Raw genomic sequence first — 15498 nt, forward strand, 5'->3', positions numbered from 1 at the left:
TAAAAAAGTTATAGGGGTCAGAAGATGACAATTTTAAACGTATTAATTTTCCTGCATGTAGTTATGATTTTTTCCAGAAGTCCGACAAAATCAAACCTATATAAGTAGGGTATCATTTTAATCGTATGGACCTACAGAATAAAGATAAGGTGTCATTTTTACCGAAAAATGTACTACGTAGAAATGGAAGCCCCCAAAAGTTACAAAACAGCGTTTTTTTTTCAATTTTGTCGCACAATGATTTTTTTCCCGCTTCACCATAGATTTTTGGGCAAAATGACTGACGTCATTACAAAGTAGAATTGGTGGCGCAAAAAATAAGCCATCATATGGATTTTTAGGTGTAAATTTGAAAGAGTTATGATTTTTTAAAGGCAAGGAGCAAAAAACGAAAATGCAAAAACGGAAAAACCTCCGGTCCTTAAGGGGTTAATGACTGTGTGTTGAGGTATTTTGAGGGGACACAACACTAAACACTGTTATACAGGCTGTGCACTTCCTACTACTTCACATTGTAGCAAAGTGTTATTTCTTCAGTGCTGTCACATGAAAAGATATAATAAAATACAGTGATCCCCCGACCTACGATGGCCCCGACATACGATCATTTCAACATACCATGGCCTCTCAGGCAGCATCTGAAGGCAGCACCAACACACGATGCTTTTGTATGTCGGGGCCATCGCATAAACGTCTATCTGTCAGCGCAGACTGCTTCAGCTGCCACCGGATAGCCGTTTAATGTGATCGATGTGCTCTGGTGAGTGTCACTCACCATTCCCCGCCACTCTGGACCATCCTCTTCATGCTCCGCTGCATAGCCATCGCTCTCCTTTGTTGTCATCACCTCTCCACGCACGCCGTCCCATCATCCAATAGGATTGGCGTGTGCGGCGACGACAGCGATGGAAAGCGACGATCCAGGGCAGAGGTGACGGTCCGAGTGGTGGGGACACGCAAGTATAACTTTGTATATTATTATTTCACGGATCCCTCAACATACGATAAATTCAAGTAACGATGGTTCCTTTGGAACGAATTACCATTGTATGTTGAGGGATCACTGTATTTACAAAAATGTGAGGGGTGTACTCACTAATGTAAGATGCTATGTATATATACACAAACATATATGATCTTTTCCTCGTCAAATGTGTCCATAGCTCTTACTCTGGTGGAAAACATTTTTTTTTTTTCAAATCAACTGGTGCCAGAAAGTTAAACAGATTTGTAAATGACTTCTATTTAAAAATCTTAATCCTTCCAGTACTTATCCAGTGCTGTATGCTCCAAAGTTGTGAAGTTCTTTTCAGTCTGACCACACTGCTCTCTGCTGACACCTCTGTCTATGTCAGGAACTGTCCAGAGCAGGATAGGTTTGCTATGGGATTTGCTATGGACAGTTCCTGAGAGAGACAGAGGTGTCAGCAGAGAGCACTGTGGTCAGGCAGAAAAGAACAACGCAACTTCCTCTGAAGCATACATCCACTGATAAGTACTAGAAGGATTAAGATTTTTTAATAAAAATAATTTACAAATCTGTTTAGCTTTCTTGAGCCAGTTGATATGAAATAAATAGTTTTCCACCGGAGTACCCATCCAAAAGAAATAAAAACCTAGTAGAGTCCAGCACTGATGCCTCTGCATACACTCTCTCCCTGCTCTCCTTATGGCATTTCAAACATACTCCAGCCTCATCAGCTGAACAGGGAGAGCACACGGGGGGTGGGGGCAATTATGGCACTGGGGCAAACCAGAATGGTGGAACAGGACATGATGATGTGGGTATGCTGTATTGTATTATTTTACACCCCTTGCAGGTTGTTGTTTTTGTATGTCACAAAAACCATTCAGGTGTAATGAGAAAATATCTTAAATTGAGAGTCTTCAAAAAAATCATAAATAAAAATATACGGTACATTGCTCTGACTTTTGTCTGGATCATAACTGCTTTGTATAACAGGGAATGCAGTATATCCAATATGTTTATTTGTATCCAATATGTTAATATGTATTCCTTGTATCCAACATAAACAGACTATGATGAAAAGGCTTTGTTGTGCCAGGATCCTCAGATTGGACCAATTAGCTGAAAACATTGGAGGGGGAAAGTAATTTATAGAAAAGACTTGTGTCTTGCCAAAAGCAATATCAATGTAGGAGCTTCTGGAAGATTGCAAGATGGGGATGATTGTTAATAGAAAAGAATTTTTGGACTTGGTTATTGTCTACTATACAATATGGAGTGGGCAGGTACACTTATTCTTTTCATTACATATACAGTATTTCTTGCTCTTCCATTACATTTTTTTGTAAAATCTGTTTTATTGTGGTAAGTGGATTGTTGTGACATTCTTTACATATAAATAGCAAAGAAACATTTAATAATTCTAGTATGACCCGCAATTCTGCCAATTTTGTACATCAATATATGCACTGCATCCATATATACTGGCTTGTAACTAAATATTAAAGGGGTTATACTTTACATCAAATGAATGGTCCCTTTAGCTGTTTGGAGGGACATGGGTACTGCATGTGTAACAGAACCTGCATTCTGTACCAGGCACAACTTGATCATTTTAGTATTGCCTGAGCCTGGTATTGCATTTCACTACAGCTTTGCTTCAAATGACTTTGGACTTACTGTACCTGTAATACCAGGCACTACAGCCACTAGAAGTATGAAGTTATGCCTGTAAAACAATAGAAAGGGGTTGTTTCCCTCACCAGAGAGGTATGGCCTATTCAAACAGCTGAATGGTAGGAGTACAGAAAGTCCTACCCCCACCGGTCTAAGATTGATAAACCCTTTTAGTATTGTTATGATTATTATTATTATGTATTTTGTTATTTCAACATAAGTTACTGGTATAACTTCTTTACATTTGGATATTAGATTCAGCAGTCAAAATGCTAAGTTATTCTCCTTTAAATTCCCAAAGCCTAGCAGCTGCTGGTATTTCGGACATCTATTTTTTCTGCAAATATTGATGCATGAATATCTACCAGACACTTTTGTTAGAATAACATACTGGATGTTGGGACCTTAATCGGAATCTATATTATTTTTTTTTGTAATGTAATGTAAATGTACATTATTTGGTCCAAACTTTATATATTAAAGATACCAGCTGTTGTGTTTATGTATTTACCAGTCAACATATGGCAGCGTATATGGACAAGATGCCTACATAGGGGTCAATGTAAGCAACACAACCATGTGCACAGAATATCCACATTGCCATACGGATGTTCATAGATAAACATAACAAGCATTGTCCCCTCCAATACTTGTCCCTAAAATTTCAAGCATACTAAGGTATTCCACTAAAAGCATAGGTGTTCCTATAGTAATGAAGAAAGATCAAACATACTGAAATATTATTTAGACTGTTTTTCAAAGAATGCATCCATTACATAATAGAATACTTTGGAACACAAGTGGCGTTTTTCTTTCTCATATCTCTGAAACTATTATATGGCAATTATACATGTAATGATATGAGACATATATAAAGGTTTGGGCCCAGGTATGCTAGAATAGCAGCATGGTTGTTTATTTGCTTAACTATTATGCTAAATATTTAAGTCTTATTTGCTTACCTATTATGCTAAATATTTAAGTCTAAATATTTAAGTCTTATTTGCTTACCTATTATGCTAAATATTTAAGTCTAAAGACTGCCATATACACAGGTTTTACTATATAATAGACCAGTCATGTGCTGTGTGCCCACTGCTTGCAGAGAGCCCCATTTAGCATGGAAATGGTTAAATGACCCCCTCCCTGTTATAATGTCCTGCATTGCATTACTGATTCCAATGAAGACGGTGGAGATTCTCTTCCTCACATGATTACATAGAGCCCTGCTCATATTAAATCATTAACCCATTGTTCCAGTAAAGACATCACCACCTGCATCTATCTGACTCTAGTCTGCAATGCATGACAGGTAGGTGCAATCATATGCAATACATATGGGGCCTTATCCTGCTCCTTGGATGCTGAATACATTAAGGGATTCTACAGATACATGATGAAGATGATGATGATCCCTGAGCTACTCACGGAAGATGTCTTAGCTGGAACAGATCATCCTCCATCTCTGTGCTGTGTGTGGTCCAGATGCCCCTACTGCTCTCATGGCCTCTCACATTGTGCTGGATTCAGGAGGTCTGCCTGCTGGACAGCTCCTGAGTATTGTGAGCATAAACAGATGTGTCACACTTCACGAATGGTTCCCAGCCAGGAATGCTAGCCACACAGGCCCTCCTATCCTGTGCCATGTAACATAGCCCCCCATTGGCTCTCCCTCTATTATCCAGACTGCTCACTGAATAGCTAGCTCCTATTGGCTTTTCACAGAACCCAGGCTGGCAATAATAGCTGATTGATAAAACTCAGCAAGCCTGTTACTGGCTATAAAGCTTATACATTGTGTCTTTGCATCTATGTTTATGTCACCAATATCTGCACATACAGTGGTCCCTCAACATACGATTGTAATTTGTTCCAAATGAACGATCGTTAGTTGAAACCATCGTATGTTGAGGGATCCGTGCAATGTAAAGTATAGGACAGTGGTCTCCAACCTGTGGACCTCCAGATGTTGCAAACATACAACTGCCAGCATGCCCGGACAACCAACGGCTGTCCGGGCATGCTGGGAGTTGTAGTTTTGCAACATCTGGAGGTCCGCAGGTTGAAGACCACTGGTATAGGGGGTTATACTCACCTGTTCCCGCCGCTCACCACTGCCCTGGATGTCGCCCTCCATCGCTGTCGCGGCGTCCCCGGACCGTCTCTGCTGCGTCTCCATCGCTGTCATCACGTCGCTCCTATTGGATGATGGGATGACAACGATGATGGGATGACAACGATGGAGAGCGCCGGTGATGCTGGGTATCCCAAAGAGGATGGTCTGGAGCGCCGGTAAAGGTGAGTGACACCCACCGGACCACACAGGGCACCTTAAACGGCTATCCGGTGGCAGCTGAAGCAGTCTGCGCTGCCGGATAGCCGTTTATGCGATGGCCCCGACATAAAAAAGCAACATATATTGATGCTGCCGTCAACATGCGATCGCCTCTGAGAGGCCATCGTATGTTGAAATGATCGTATGTCGGGGCCATTGTAGGTCGGGGGGTCACTGTACTCAATACCTTATTGTCACTGACTGCTAAGATTCTAAATATGTGATGGATTCATAAAACAGGGTGCCATGTCTAGACAGAAAGCATTTTGTATTCAATTTAATACAGTGGTCCCTTAAGTTTCAATATTAATTGGTTCCAGGACAACCATTGTATGTTGAAATCATCGTATGTTGAGACCATAACTCTATGGAAACCTGTCAATTGGTTCTGAAGCCACCAAAATGTCATCCGAAAATAGGAAAAAGTGAGAATTAAAGATAAATAAGTAGATAACTAATACAGATAAAGCAAATCCTTACACATAAAAGTAATAAAGATCTGCTGGGAGCTGTAAATCACTGTCTATTTCAGTGTTTCCCAACCAGGGTGCCTCCAGCTGTTGCAAAACTACAACTCCCAGCATGCCGGGACAGCCAAAGGCTGTCCGGGCATGCTGGGAGTTATAGTTTTGCAACAGCTGGAGGCAACCTCTTTGGGAAACACTGGTCTATGTAGAGGAAAGAATCTTCTTCTGTAAAGAACACACAATATCCTAAAAAAAGGAAAATGGAGCCGCCCTCACCTGATGCCCAAAGGAGCAGGTAACCCTGGCACAGGTAAAGAGTACAGAACATGTAATACCTCCCTGTACTGTAGGGGGGCACTACCAGACACCAGTCAGTGCATGCACTTTAGGCATACACGGGTTTTACCAGTGAAATATCCATTCTGATTGGTAGGTTCTTCCAACCATTGACATGTTTTGCAGATTCTACAGCATTGTATGTTGAGTCTGGTTTCAAGTTACAATGGTCCAGAAAAGACCATTGTATGTTGAAACTATTGTATGTTGAGGCCATTGTAAGCTGAGGGATCACTGTATTAGAAATATTTGCTTTCAAAGTACTGAATACCCCATTGTGACAAGACAGATTCTGTAGTCAACAGAAGCCAACTTAACATAAAATATACTACATAATGCTGGCCTGGAAATGTAGAGCAGCGAAACAATCTACAGTGCATATTATGTGTGTGTGCATTGTGTTCTAACTGTATTTGCAGTGTACTTTTAATGCATACATTGGAGAAAGCTACTAAAGTATACAGGGATGCCTATGACAGATGCCATACTGTACCCATGTCACCCATAGGCTTTACATAAAGAAAAAGGATACAGCACAGTATACAGTTTTATGGGATGCTACTGTACAGAACAGTATAACTGAAGATGCAACACTATCCAGCAAGAAACATGTTTAGTGGTGTATACTGGCCCAAATAATGTTAGATTAAGACTCAAATTTTAGACTATGGGAGGAAATTTATCAAAACCTGTCCAGAGGAAAAGTTGCTGTATCGCCCATTCATATCTGGATGTATTAAATGTTACTCAGAACCTATTCCTGACCATGTAAATTTTTTGTGCATCTTGCACCTATATTTATTATAAAATACCTCTTTTCATTAGTTCACAGTGTTAGAAATCCTCTCAGGGGAAGGGGGCGAGGTGATTGGTGTGTCTTCTCATGCAGCTTTGTCCATGACCCATGGACAAGCTGATGCTGCTGCAGGACTGGTTAGTGTATGGGGAGCCCTAGTGGTGGGATTTTCAGTAGTTTTCTTTATTAAATATTAAACATTTTTTTAAACAACCACATTACAAAAGGTCTTTATTTTTCATCAGTAACAATATATACATTTTTGGGGGGATCTGACAGTGCCCATTAAGGCAGTAGGTCAAATATTAAGGATCCATTGTCCTTTCATACAATGGTATAGGGATGATGAATTTGATGGGGTGAATGGTGGCGTATCCTTAGTCATGCTGACCAGTCATGAAATATGTAGATGGCACATACACACTGAATGGCCATTAAGCCATCTAGTAGCATGTTGGAACTCCTATGGCCTTTCGAACTGCAGCATTTTGTCATGGTATGGATTTCACTTGATGTTGAAACTGTTCTGCAGGAATACTGGCTCCAGAGAAATCTGAATTTATATAAGTAGGCATTGTTTTTTCACTAATATTTGCGCTTTTTTGATCACTAGAGCCTTGCCTTTTCTTTTCTCCTTAGACAGCAATGGCATTGAAAATGGTCAACTGCTATAATAGCCCTATTGTTCTTAGAAACAGTAAGTTGGGTATTTTGACAAGAATTTTGTATTCAGCTGCAATTTACTTAAAGGAAAACTGTCATTAGTGTCACCCGAACTAACCTGTTGGTACAGGTATGTAGTTCAGGTGACATTGATGGTAAACATACTTACCTGTCCCCGTTCCGTGGTCCCATTGTGCCTCTATCCTGCTCCGTATCTTCCGTTCTGGCTGCAGGCTTGGGCAGAGCTTCCTGAAACAGCAGCGGGGACATCAGGAAGCTCCACCCGTGCCCCAAGCCCTCAGCCGGAATGGAAGTTACGGAGCAAGATGGCAACACAACGGTACAATGGAATGGGGACAGATAAGTATGGTTATCATCAGTGTCACCCACACTACCCACCTTTACCAACAGGTTAGTGCGGGTGACACTGATGACAGATTTCCTTTACCTTTGCTCCACCAACTCATCAGAACAAATCTAGACATCCTCCTCTGACCCCTTTCATCAATGAGCTGTTTTTTCCCACAGGATCCCCATGTTTTTCATCGATCGTACCATTCACATATATTTGTGACACCATTGCATAAGAAAACCCCAAAAGGTTTGCACTCCTTGAAATACCAGCCTCAGATAGTCTAGCACTGATGACCAGGCTTCAGTTGAGGTTGCATAGATCATTCAAGTTTACCATTTTGATGTGGTTTCACACTAAAACTGATCCAAAAAAAATGTACTCACCTGATTCTATGCACTTAGGGGTCAATTGCCATGTGTCTTATTTCCATACATGGAAGCTACAATCATGAAGGGGAAGGTGTCTCTTATAAAGTGGCCATTCAGTGTATACTCAGGATCTATTGTCCCTTTACAGTGAAAAATATGGGTACTGGTACTAGTGTCTAGTCACAGGGATATATGGGGTATTATGACAGGAGTTTACTTAGATGCACCATGTATAAATGTTTTAGCACCAAGGGTGGTATTTTAGCTGTGTACAGTTGTCACCTAGCATCTTGTGGATTGGAGCAGCACCTCTTACAGGTAAAGCACATGCAGGCGATGTGGAATTACCAAAGAAAACCAATGTTAGTGGGACTGGAGCTAATGGGAGTAATAAGGCTGAGTGCCTCAGGTCAGAAGTATACAAAACCATCCCTCCCTATAAGAATTACTACAGTGGGGATCAAAAGTTTGGGCACTCCAGGTAAAAATTTGTATTAATGTGCATAAAGAAGCCAAGGAAAGATGGAAACATCTCCAAAAGGCATCAAATTACAGATTAGACAATCTTATAATATGTCAACAAAAGTTAGATTTTATTTCCATCATTTACAATTTCAAAATAACAGAAACAAAAAAATGGCGTCTGCAAAAGTTTGGGCACCCTGCAGAATTTATAGCATGCACTGCCCCCTTTGCAAAGCGGAGACCTGCCAGTGTCATGGATTGTTCTCAATCATCATCTGGGAAGACCAGGTGATGTCAATCTCAAAGGTTTTAAATGCCCAGACACATCTGACCTTGCCCCAAAAATCAGCACCATGGGTTCTTCTAAGCAGTTGTCTAGAAATCTGAAACTGAAAACAGTTGACGCTCACAAAGCTGGAGAAGGCTATAAGAAGATAGCAAAATGTTTTCAGATGTCAATATCCTCTGTTCGGAATGTTATTAAGAAATGGCAGTCATCAAGAACAGTGGAAGTTAAAGCAAGATCTGGAAGACCAAGAAAAATATCAGACAGAACAGCTCGCAGGATTGTGAGAAAAACGATTCAAACCCCACGTTTGACTGCACAATCCCTCCAGAAAGATCTGGCAGACACTGGAGTTGTGGTACACTATTCCACTATAAAGAGATACTTGTACAAATATGGTCTTCATGGAAGAGTCAACAGAAGAAAACCTCTTCTACGTCCTCACCAGAAAAATCTGCATTTGAACTTTGCAAATGAACATATAGACAAGCCTGATGCATTTTGGAAACAAGTTCTGTGGACCGATGAGGTTAAAATTGAACTTTTTGGCCAGAATGAGCAAAGGTATACATATGAGCATACATATAATGGTATTGTCTACATTTTAACTCAACTGGTAGAAGTTGGCAAAAGATTTTAATATACAGTAAGAACAACCAACAGGGCTAAATAAACTGTATCATTATTTTTATTTATTTCAGTAAAATTTTTAACCCCTAAGTGACCAAGCTAATTTGGCCCTAAGCTCTTTCCTGCCCTATGACATATTACGTTATTGTAAAAATATGTAAAATTATATATTCACATCCTTTAGCGTTAACAGTCTATGAAGTGAGCACAGGAGCTGCACTTGCTTCATAGGCAGAGAAAAATGGCTTCTATCAGCAGCCAGGACTCACCGCTAATGCCAGGCAGCAGCGATTATGCAGATACCCTGCATCTCCAGGCTGTTTCAGCAGGCTCGAGAAGCAAAGCACTGATAACACTTATCGATGCTATAAGCATCAATGAGTGTATGCAGTTATTATTTATTCATATAGCACCTTTATATATATTATTACAGCTATACATTTGATGAGGAGGTAAAATACATGACACAAATGCAGGTACAGTAAACTTGACACATTGTATGACAGACTGATATACAGGGAAAGAGGGCCTTGCCCTCATGGGCTTACAATCTACAAAGAGAGGGAAACAGTAGGTGAGTGGGACAGCTGGCCGGCTATGAGAAGTTAGGGAAGTAGAGGTTTCCAGGGCAGTGGCAGTAGGGTTATTGTAGGTCATAGGCTTGCTTGTAGAGATGGGTCTTCAGGTTGCTTTTGAAGGTCTTCATGGTGGGTGAAAGCCGGATGTGTCAGATTAGTGAATTTCAGTGTATAGGGGAAGCACAAGAGAAGTCTTAGAGAGGCTTGTGTTAGGTGTGGACAATAGGAGAGCACAGGCAGATGTTTTGAGATGATTTGATTACGTGAGTGGCAGTATCAGGAAATCAGGTCAGAGATGTATGAAGGGGACAAGTTGCGGATGACGGATGACCTTATATGTCATGGTGAACAGTTTAAACTGCATTTGTTTAGCAACAAATAGCCAGAGAAGAGATTGGCAAAGGGAAGAGGCAGAGAAGTATCGAGGGGACAGGTGAAAAAGTCGGGCAGAAGAGTTAAGGATGGACTGGAGGGAAGCAAGAGTGTTTCAGGAAAGACCACAGAGGAGGATGTTACAGTAGGTCTAGATGTGCGGTTTGAGTCAAAGGTGATCCCCAAGGCAGAAGACTTGTGGGACTGGGGAGAAAGTGGAGCCATTGACTTTGATTAACAGGTGTGGGAGAACTAAAAAATTGTGGAAAAACATAATTAAAAAAATAATACATGAATGTGAATAGGTCACCCTTTAATAACAGTTTAAATTACCTTTTTCCCAGTTTTCAAAAACTGTAATGTTAATAAAAATAAACATATGTGGTATCTCCACATGTGTAAATGTCCGATCTAACAAACATTATTGAAACCACACAGTAAATTAAATAAAAGTAAACAAAATACCAAAGTCTAGAACTGCTAATTCTTAGTCACTTCATATACAAGAAAAAAAAAGACTGAAAAGCAATCAAAAAGTCCCATCACAACAAAAATGGCACTAATAAAACCTACAGATCATTACCAAAAAATTTGCCCACATACAGTCCCTTATACAAAAAAAGTGTTATAGGGGTCAGAAGTGAACTACACTGCTCAAAAAAATAAAGGGAACACTAAGATAACACATCCTAGATCTGAATGAATGAACTAGTCGTATGAAATAACACTCAATTATAGAGTGATATCTATTGCAAATGTCTTAAGTGGTGAGCACTACCGAAGTTGAAGCTATCAAGGGGTTGATGTCCAGGTGTGAGATGTCCAGACAGCTGACTACAGCAAGGATTTAAGCAGTTTGGTGGTGCCGGTAAACATCTTGTTTGAACAAATCGTATGAAATACTTTCGTCTTTACATAGTTAAATGTGCTGACAACAAAATTAAACAAAAATTATCAATGGAGGTCTGGATATGGAGTCACACACAAAAGTGGAAAACCACACTATAGGCTTATCCAATTTTGGTGTAATGTCCTTAAAACAAGTAAAAATGAGGCTCAGTAGTGTGTGTGGCCTCCATGTGGCCGTATGACCTCCCTACAATGCCTGGGCATGCTCCTGAAGAGGTGGTGGATTGTCTCCTGAGGGATGTCCTCCCAGACCTGGACTAAAGCATCCACCAACTCCTGGTCAGTCTGTGGTGCAACGTGGCGTTGGTGGATGGAGCGAGACATGATGTCCCAGATGTGCCCAATTGGATTCAGGTCTGGGGAATGGGCGGGCCAGTCCATAGCATTAATGCCTTCCTCTTGCAGGAACTATTGACACACTCCAGCCACATGAGGTCTAGCATTGTCTTGCATTAGCAGGAACCCAGAGCCAACTGCACCAGTATATGGTCTCAGAAGGGGTCTGGGGATCTCATCTCGGTACCTAATGGCAGTCAGGCTACCTCTGGCAAGCACACGGAGGGCTGTGCGTCCCCCCAAAGAAATGCCACTCCACACCATTACTGCCCCACCGCCAAACCAGTCATGCTGGAGGATGTTGCAGGCAGAACATTCTCCACAACGTCTCCAGACTCCGTCACTAGCTCAGTGTGAACCTGCTTTCATTTGTGAAGAGCACAGGGCGCCAGTGGCGAATTTGCCAATCTTGGTGTTCTCTGACAAATCGTAGAGCTCTTGCATTGCAGAGCCAGTTGTCACCTAGTGAATTCAGTGACACTGGCAATAGAAATGACACCTGGCTTTCCGCTAAGGGCAGCTACAAATGTGGCCGCCCCAGATGCGGCAATTGTAAATACATGCACAACTCTACCATTTTTTCTTCTTGTGCATCTGGTCAACAGTTTAATATCAAAAGTCTTCTTAATTGCCAGTCATCCCATGTGGTTTATACCATCATTTGTCTAGAATGCAGCCTGCTATATGTAGGCTGCACGACTAGAAAACTAAAATCCAATATTCAAGAACACATGTATATACCAAACACTGAGAAAAGTGTGAACAGGTCTCTATCAGGTTTCTCTAGACATGTGGTGGAGAAACATTCAGGCAGTATACCCAAATGCAAAGTATTAGGAATTGAAAAGGTCTGTCCTCCCCGAAGGGGTGGAGATTGGGGCTAACAGGTGTTTAGAAGAGAAGCATTTTGGATATTAAATCTAGAGACGCGTTATCCATCCGGTTTAAATCATAGACATGATTTATCTTATATTTACTAAGGTCTTGACTCTCTAGAAAACTATATTCTAGTTACAACATTGTTATATCTCTTCTTTGCATGTTTTGTCCTGGTGATACGCCTTTGATGTATCTCCGCCCACCGACATGACTAAGTTTGGTGGGCGTGTTTGAGTATAATGTCACTGCTATTTGCTCGCACCCTTGGTTATAACATCTATTGTATATGCTAATATAGCTCCGTTTATATTTTTTGGAAGCATAGATTGATATGATATGCATATGTTGTTTTTTGACAATTTAGGTGTGTTTGGCTTTACGTAGCAAGACATCCCATTTTTGGGAAGGGCGTGTTAGTGTGTGATGTCATGTCACGTATTGCTTATCCATGTATATATACCGAACAGTGTGTGCCTGTAACTTGCCATGACTAAGATTTTCTGTTAAGTCAAAACGCGTCGGCATTTCATTTGTGTTTTTATTCCCCTATTTTTCTTTAATTTTTCACCTACCTGGACTCATTTTAATGGATTTGTAATAAAGTTGGATTTTACCATACTCTATTGGGAGCCGGATATCCTGTTCTACTTTCGGAGGTGTTCTCTGACAAATGCCAAACATCCTGCACGGTGTTGGGCTGTAAGCACAACCGCCACCTGTGGACGTTGGGCCCTCATACCACCCTCATGGAGTCTGTTTCTGACCGTTTGAGTGGACACATGCACATTTGTGGCCTGCTGGAGGTCATTTTGCAGGGCTCTGGTAGTGCTACTCCTGCTCTTTGCGCAAAGGCGGAGGTAGCGGTCCTGCTGCTGGGTTGTTCCCCTCCTACGGCCTCCTCCACATCTCCTGATGTACTGGCCTGTCTTCTGGTAGCGCCTCCATGCTCTGGACACTACGTTGACAAACGCAGTAAACCTTCTTGCCACAGCTCACATTGATGTGCCATCCTGGATGAGCTGCACTACCTGAGCCACTTGTGTGGGTTGTAGATGCCGCCTCATGCTACCACTAGAGTGAAAGCCCTGCCAGAATTCAAAAGTGACCAAGACATTAGCCAGGAAGCATAGGAACTGAGAAGTGGTCTGTGGTCACCACTTCAAGAACAACTCCATTATTGGGGGTATCTTGCTAATTGCCTATAATTTCCACCTGTTGTCTGTTCCATGTGCACAACAGCATGTGAAATTGATTGTCAATCAGTGTTGCTTCCTGAGTGGACAGTGTGATTTCACAGAAGTGTGATTGACTTGGAGTTACATTGTGTTGTTTAAGTGTTCCCTTTATTTCTTTTGAGCAGTGTATTATAAGCATACCCTTTATTTATTTTTATTTATTTATTTTTTACAAAAAAGTAATATTTTTTTTAAAAGTAGTAAATAAAACTAAATCTATATAAATTGGGTATCACATTAACCTACAGAATTAAGATAACATGTCATTTTAACCATAAAGTTTACTGTGTTGAATCAAAACCTGCATAAAACAAGCCCTTAAAGTCATGGCTGTAAAAATGAAGTATTTCTCACAGAAAAGGATTGCAGTAACACATGTTTTGCTATACACACGTTTATTCCCTTTGTGTGTATTGGAACTAAACCAAAAAAGGGAGGAAAAAAGCAAATTGGACATAATGTCACACCAAACAACAAAAATGGGCTAGACAAAATTATTGGCACCCTAAACTTAATACTTGGTTGCACACTCTTTGGAAAAAAATAACTGAAATCAGTCACTTCCTATAACCATCAATAAGCTTCTTACACCTCTCAGCCGGAATGTTGGACCACTCTTCCTTTGCAAACTGCTCCAGGTCTCTCTTATTGGAAGGGTGCCTTTTCCCAACAGCAATTTTAAGATCTCTCCACAGATCTTCAATGGGATTTAGATCTGGACTCATTGCTGGCCATTTCAGAACTCTCCATCGCTTTGTTGCCATCCATTTCTGGGTGCTTTTTAACATATGTTTGGGGTCACTGTCCTGCTGGAAGACCCAAGATCTCGGATGCAAACCCAGCTTTCTGACACTGGGCTGTACAGTGCGACCCAAAATCCGTTGGTAATCCTCAGATATCATGATGCCGTGCACACATTTAAGGCACCAAGTGCCAGAGGCAGCAAAGCAACCCCAAAACATCATTGCACCAACACCATATTTCACTGTAGGGGCCATGTTCTTTTCTTTGTAAGCCTCATTCCATTTTCGGTAAACAGTAGAATGATGTGCTTTACCAAAAAGCTCTATCTTGGTCTCATCTGTCCACAAGACGTTTTCCCAGAAGGATTTTGGCTTAATCAAGCTCATTTTGCCAAAATGAAGTCTTGCTTTTTTATGTCTCTGTGTCAGCAGTGGGGTCCTCCTGGGTCTCCTGCCTTAGTGTTTTATTTCATTTAAATGTCAACGGATAGTTTGTGCTGACACTAATGCTCCCTGAGCCTGCAGGACAGCTTGAATATCTTTGGAACTTGTTTGGGGCTGCTTATCCACCATCCGGACTATCCTGCGTTGACACCTTTCATCAATTTCTGTCTTCTGTCCACGCCCAGGGAGATTAGCTACAGTGCCATGGGTTGCAAACTTCTTGACAATGTTGCGCACAAAGGTAAATCTAGATCTCTGGAGATGGACTTGTAACCTTGAGATTGTTGATATTTTTCAACAATTTTGGTTCTGAAGTCCTCAGACAGTTCTCTTCTCCTCTTTCTGTTGTCCATGCTTAATGTCGCACACACAGACACACAATGCAAAGACTAAGTGAACTTCTCTCCTTTTTATCTGCTTTTAGGTGTTATTTTTATATTGCCCACACTTGTTACTTGTCCCAAGTGAGTTTAAAGGAGCATAACATGCTTGAAACAATCTTATTTTTCCATAATTTTGAAAGGGTGCCAATAATTTTGTCCAGCCCATTTTTGGAGTTTGGTGTGACATTATGTCCAATTTGCTTTTTTTCCTCCCTTTTTTGGTTTAGTTTCAATAAACAGAAAGGGAATACACATGTGTATAGCAAAACATGTG

The 15498-nt window shown here is 41.0% G+C and overlaps 2 protein-coding genes across 2 annotated transcripts in view; one reads left to right on the plus strand and one right to left on the minus strand.

Annotated features, from left to right (window-relative positions):
- Window positions 1–4261, minus strand: part of SVOP (SV2 related protein) — a 45468-nt gene extending 41207 nt beyond the window's left edge. The window contains exon 1 of the mRNA XM_056528801.1: window positions 4073–4261. Within this exon, the coding sequence (XP_056384776.1) occupies window positions 4073–4107 (35 nt within the window). The 5' untranslated portion in view covers window positions 4108–4261. The remainder of the gene's footprint in view (window positions 1–4072) is intronic.
- Window positions 1–15498, plus strand: part of USP30 (ubiquitin specific peptidase 30) — a 97037-nt gene that overhangs the window by 32725 nt on the left and 48814 nt on the right. The window lies entirely within an intron of this gene.

This window comes from Hyla sarda, chromosome 1, assembly GCF_029499605.1.
Source record: "Hyla sarda isolate aHylSar1 chromosome 1, aHylSar1.hap1, whole genome shotgun sequence".
Lineage (NCBI taxonomy): Eukaryota > Metazoa > Chordata > Amphibia > Anura > Hylidae > Hyla > Hyla sarda.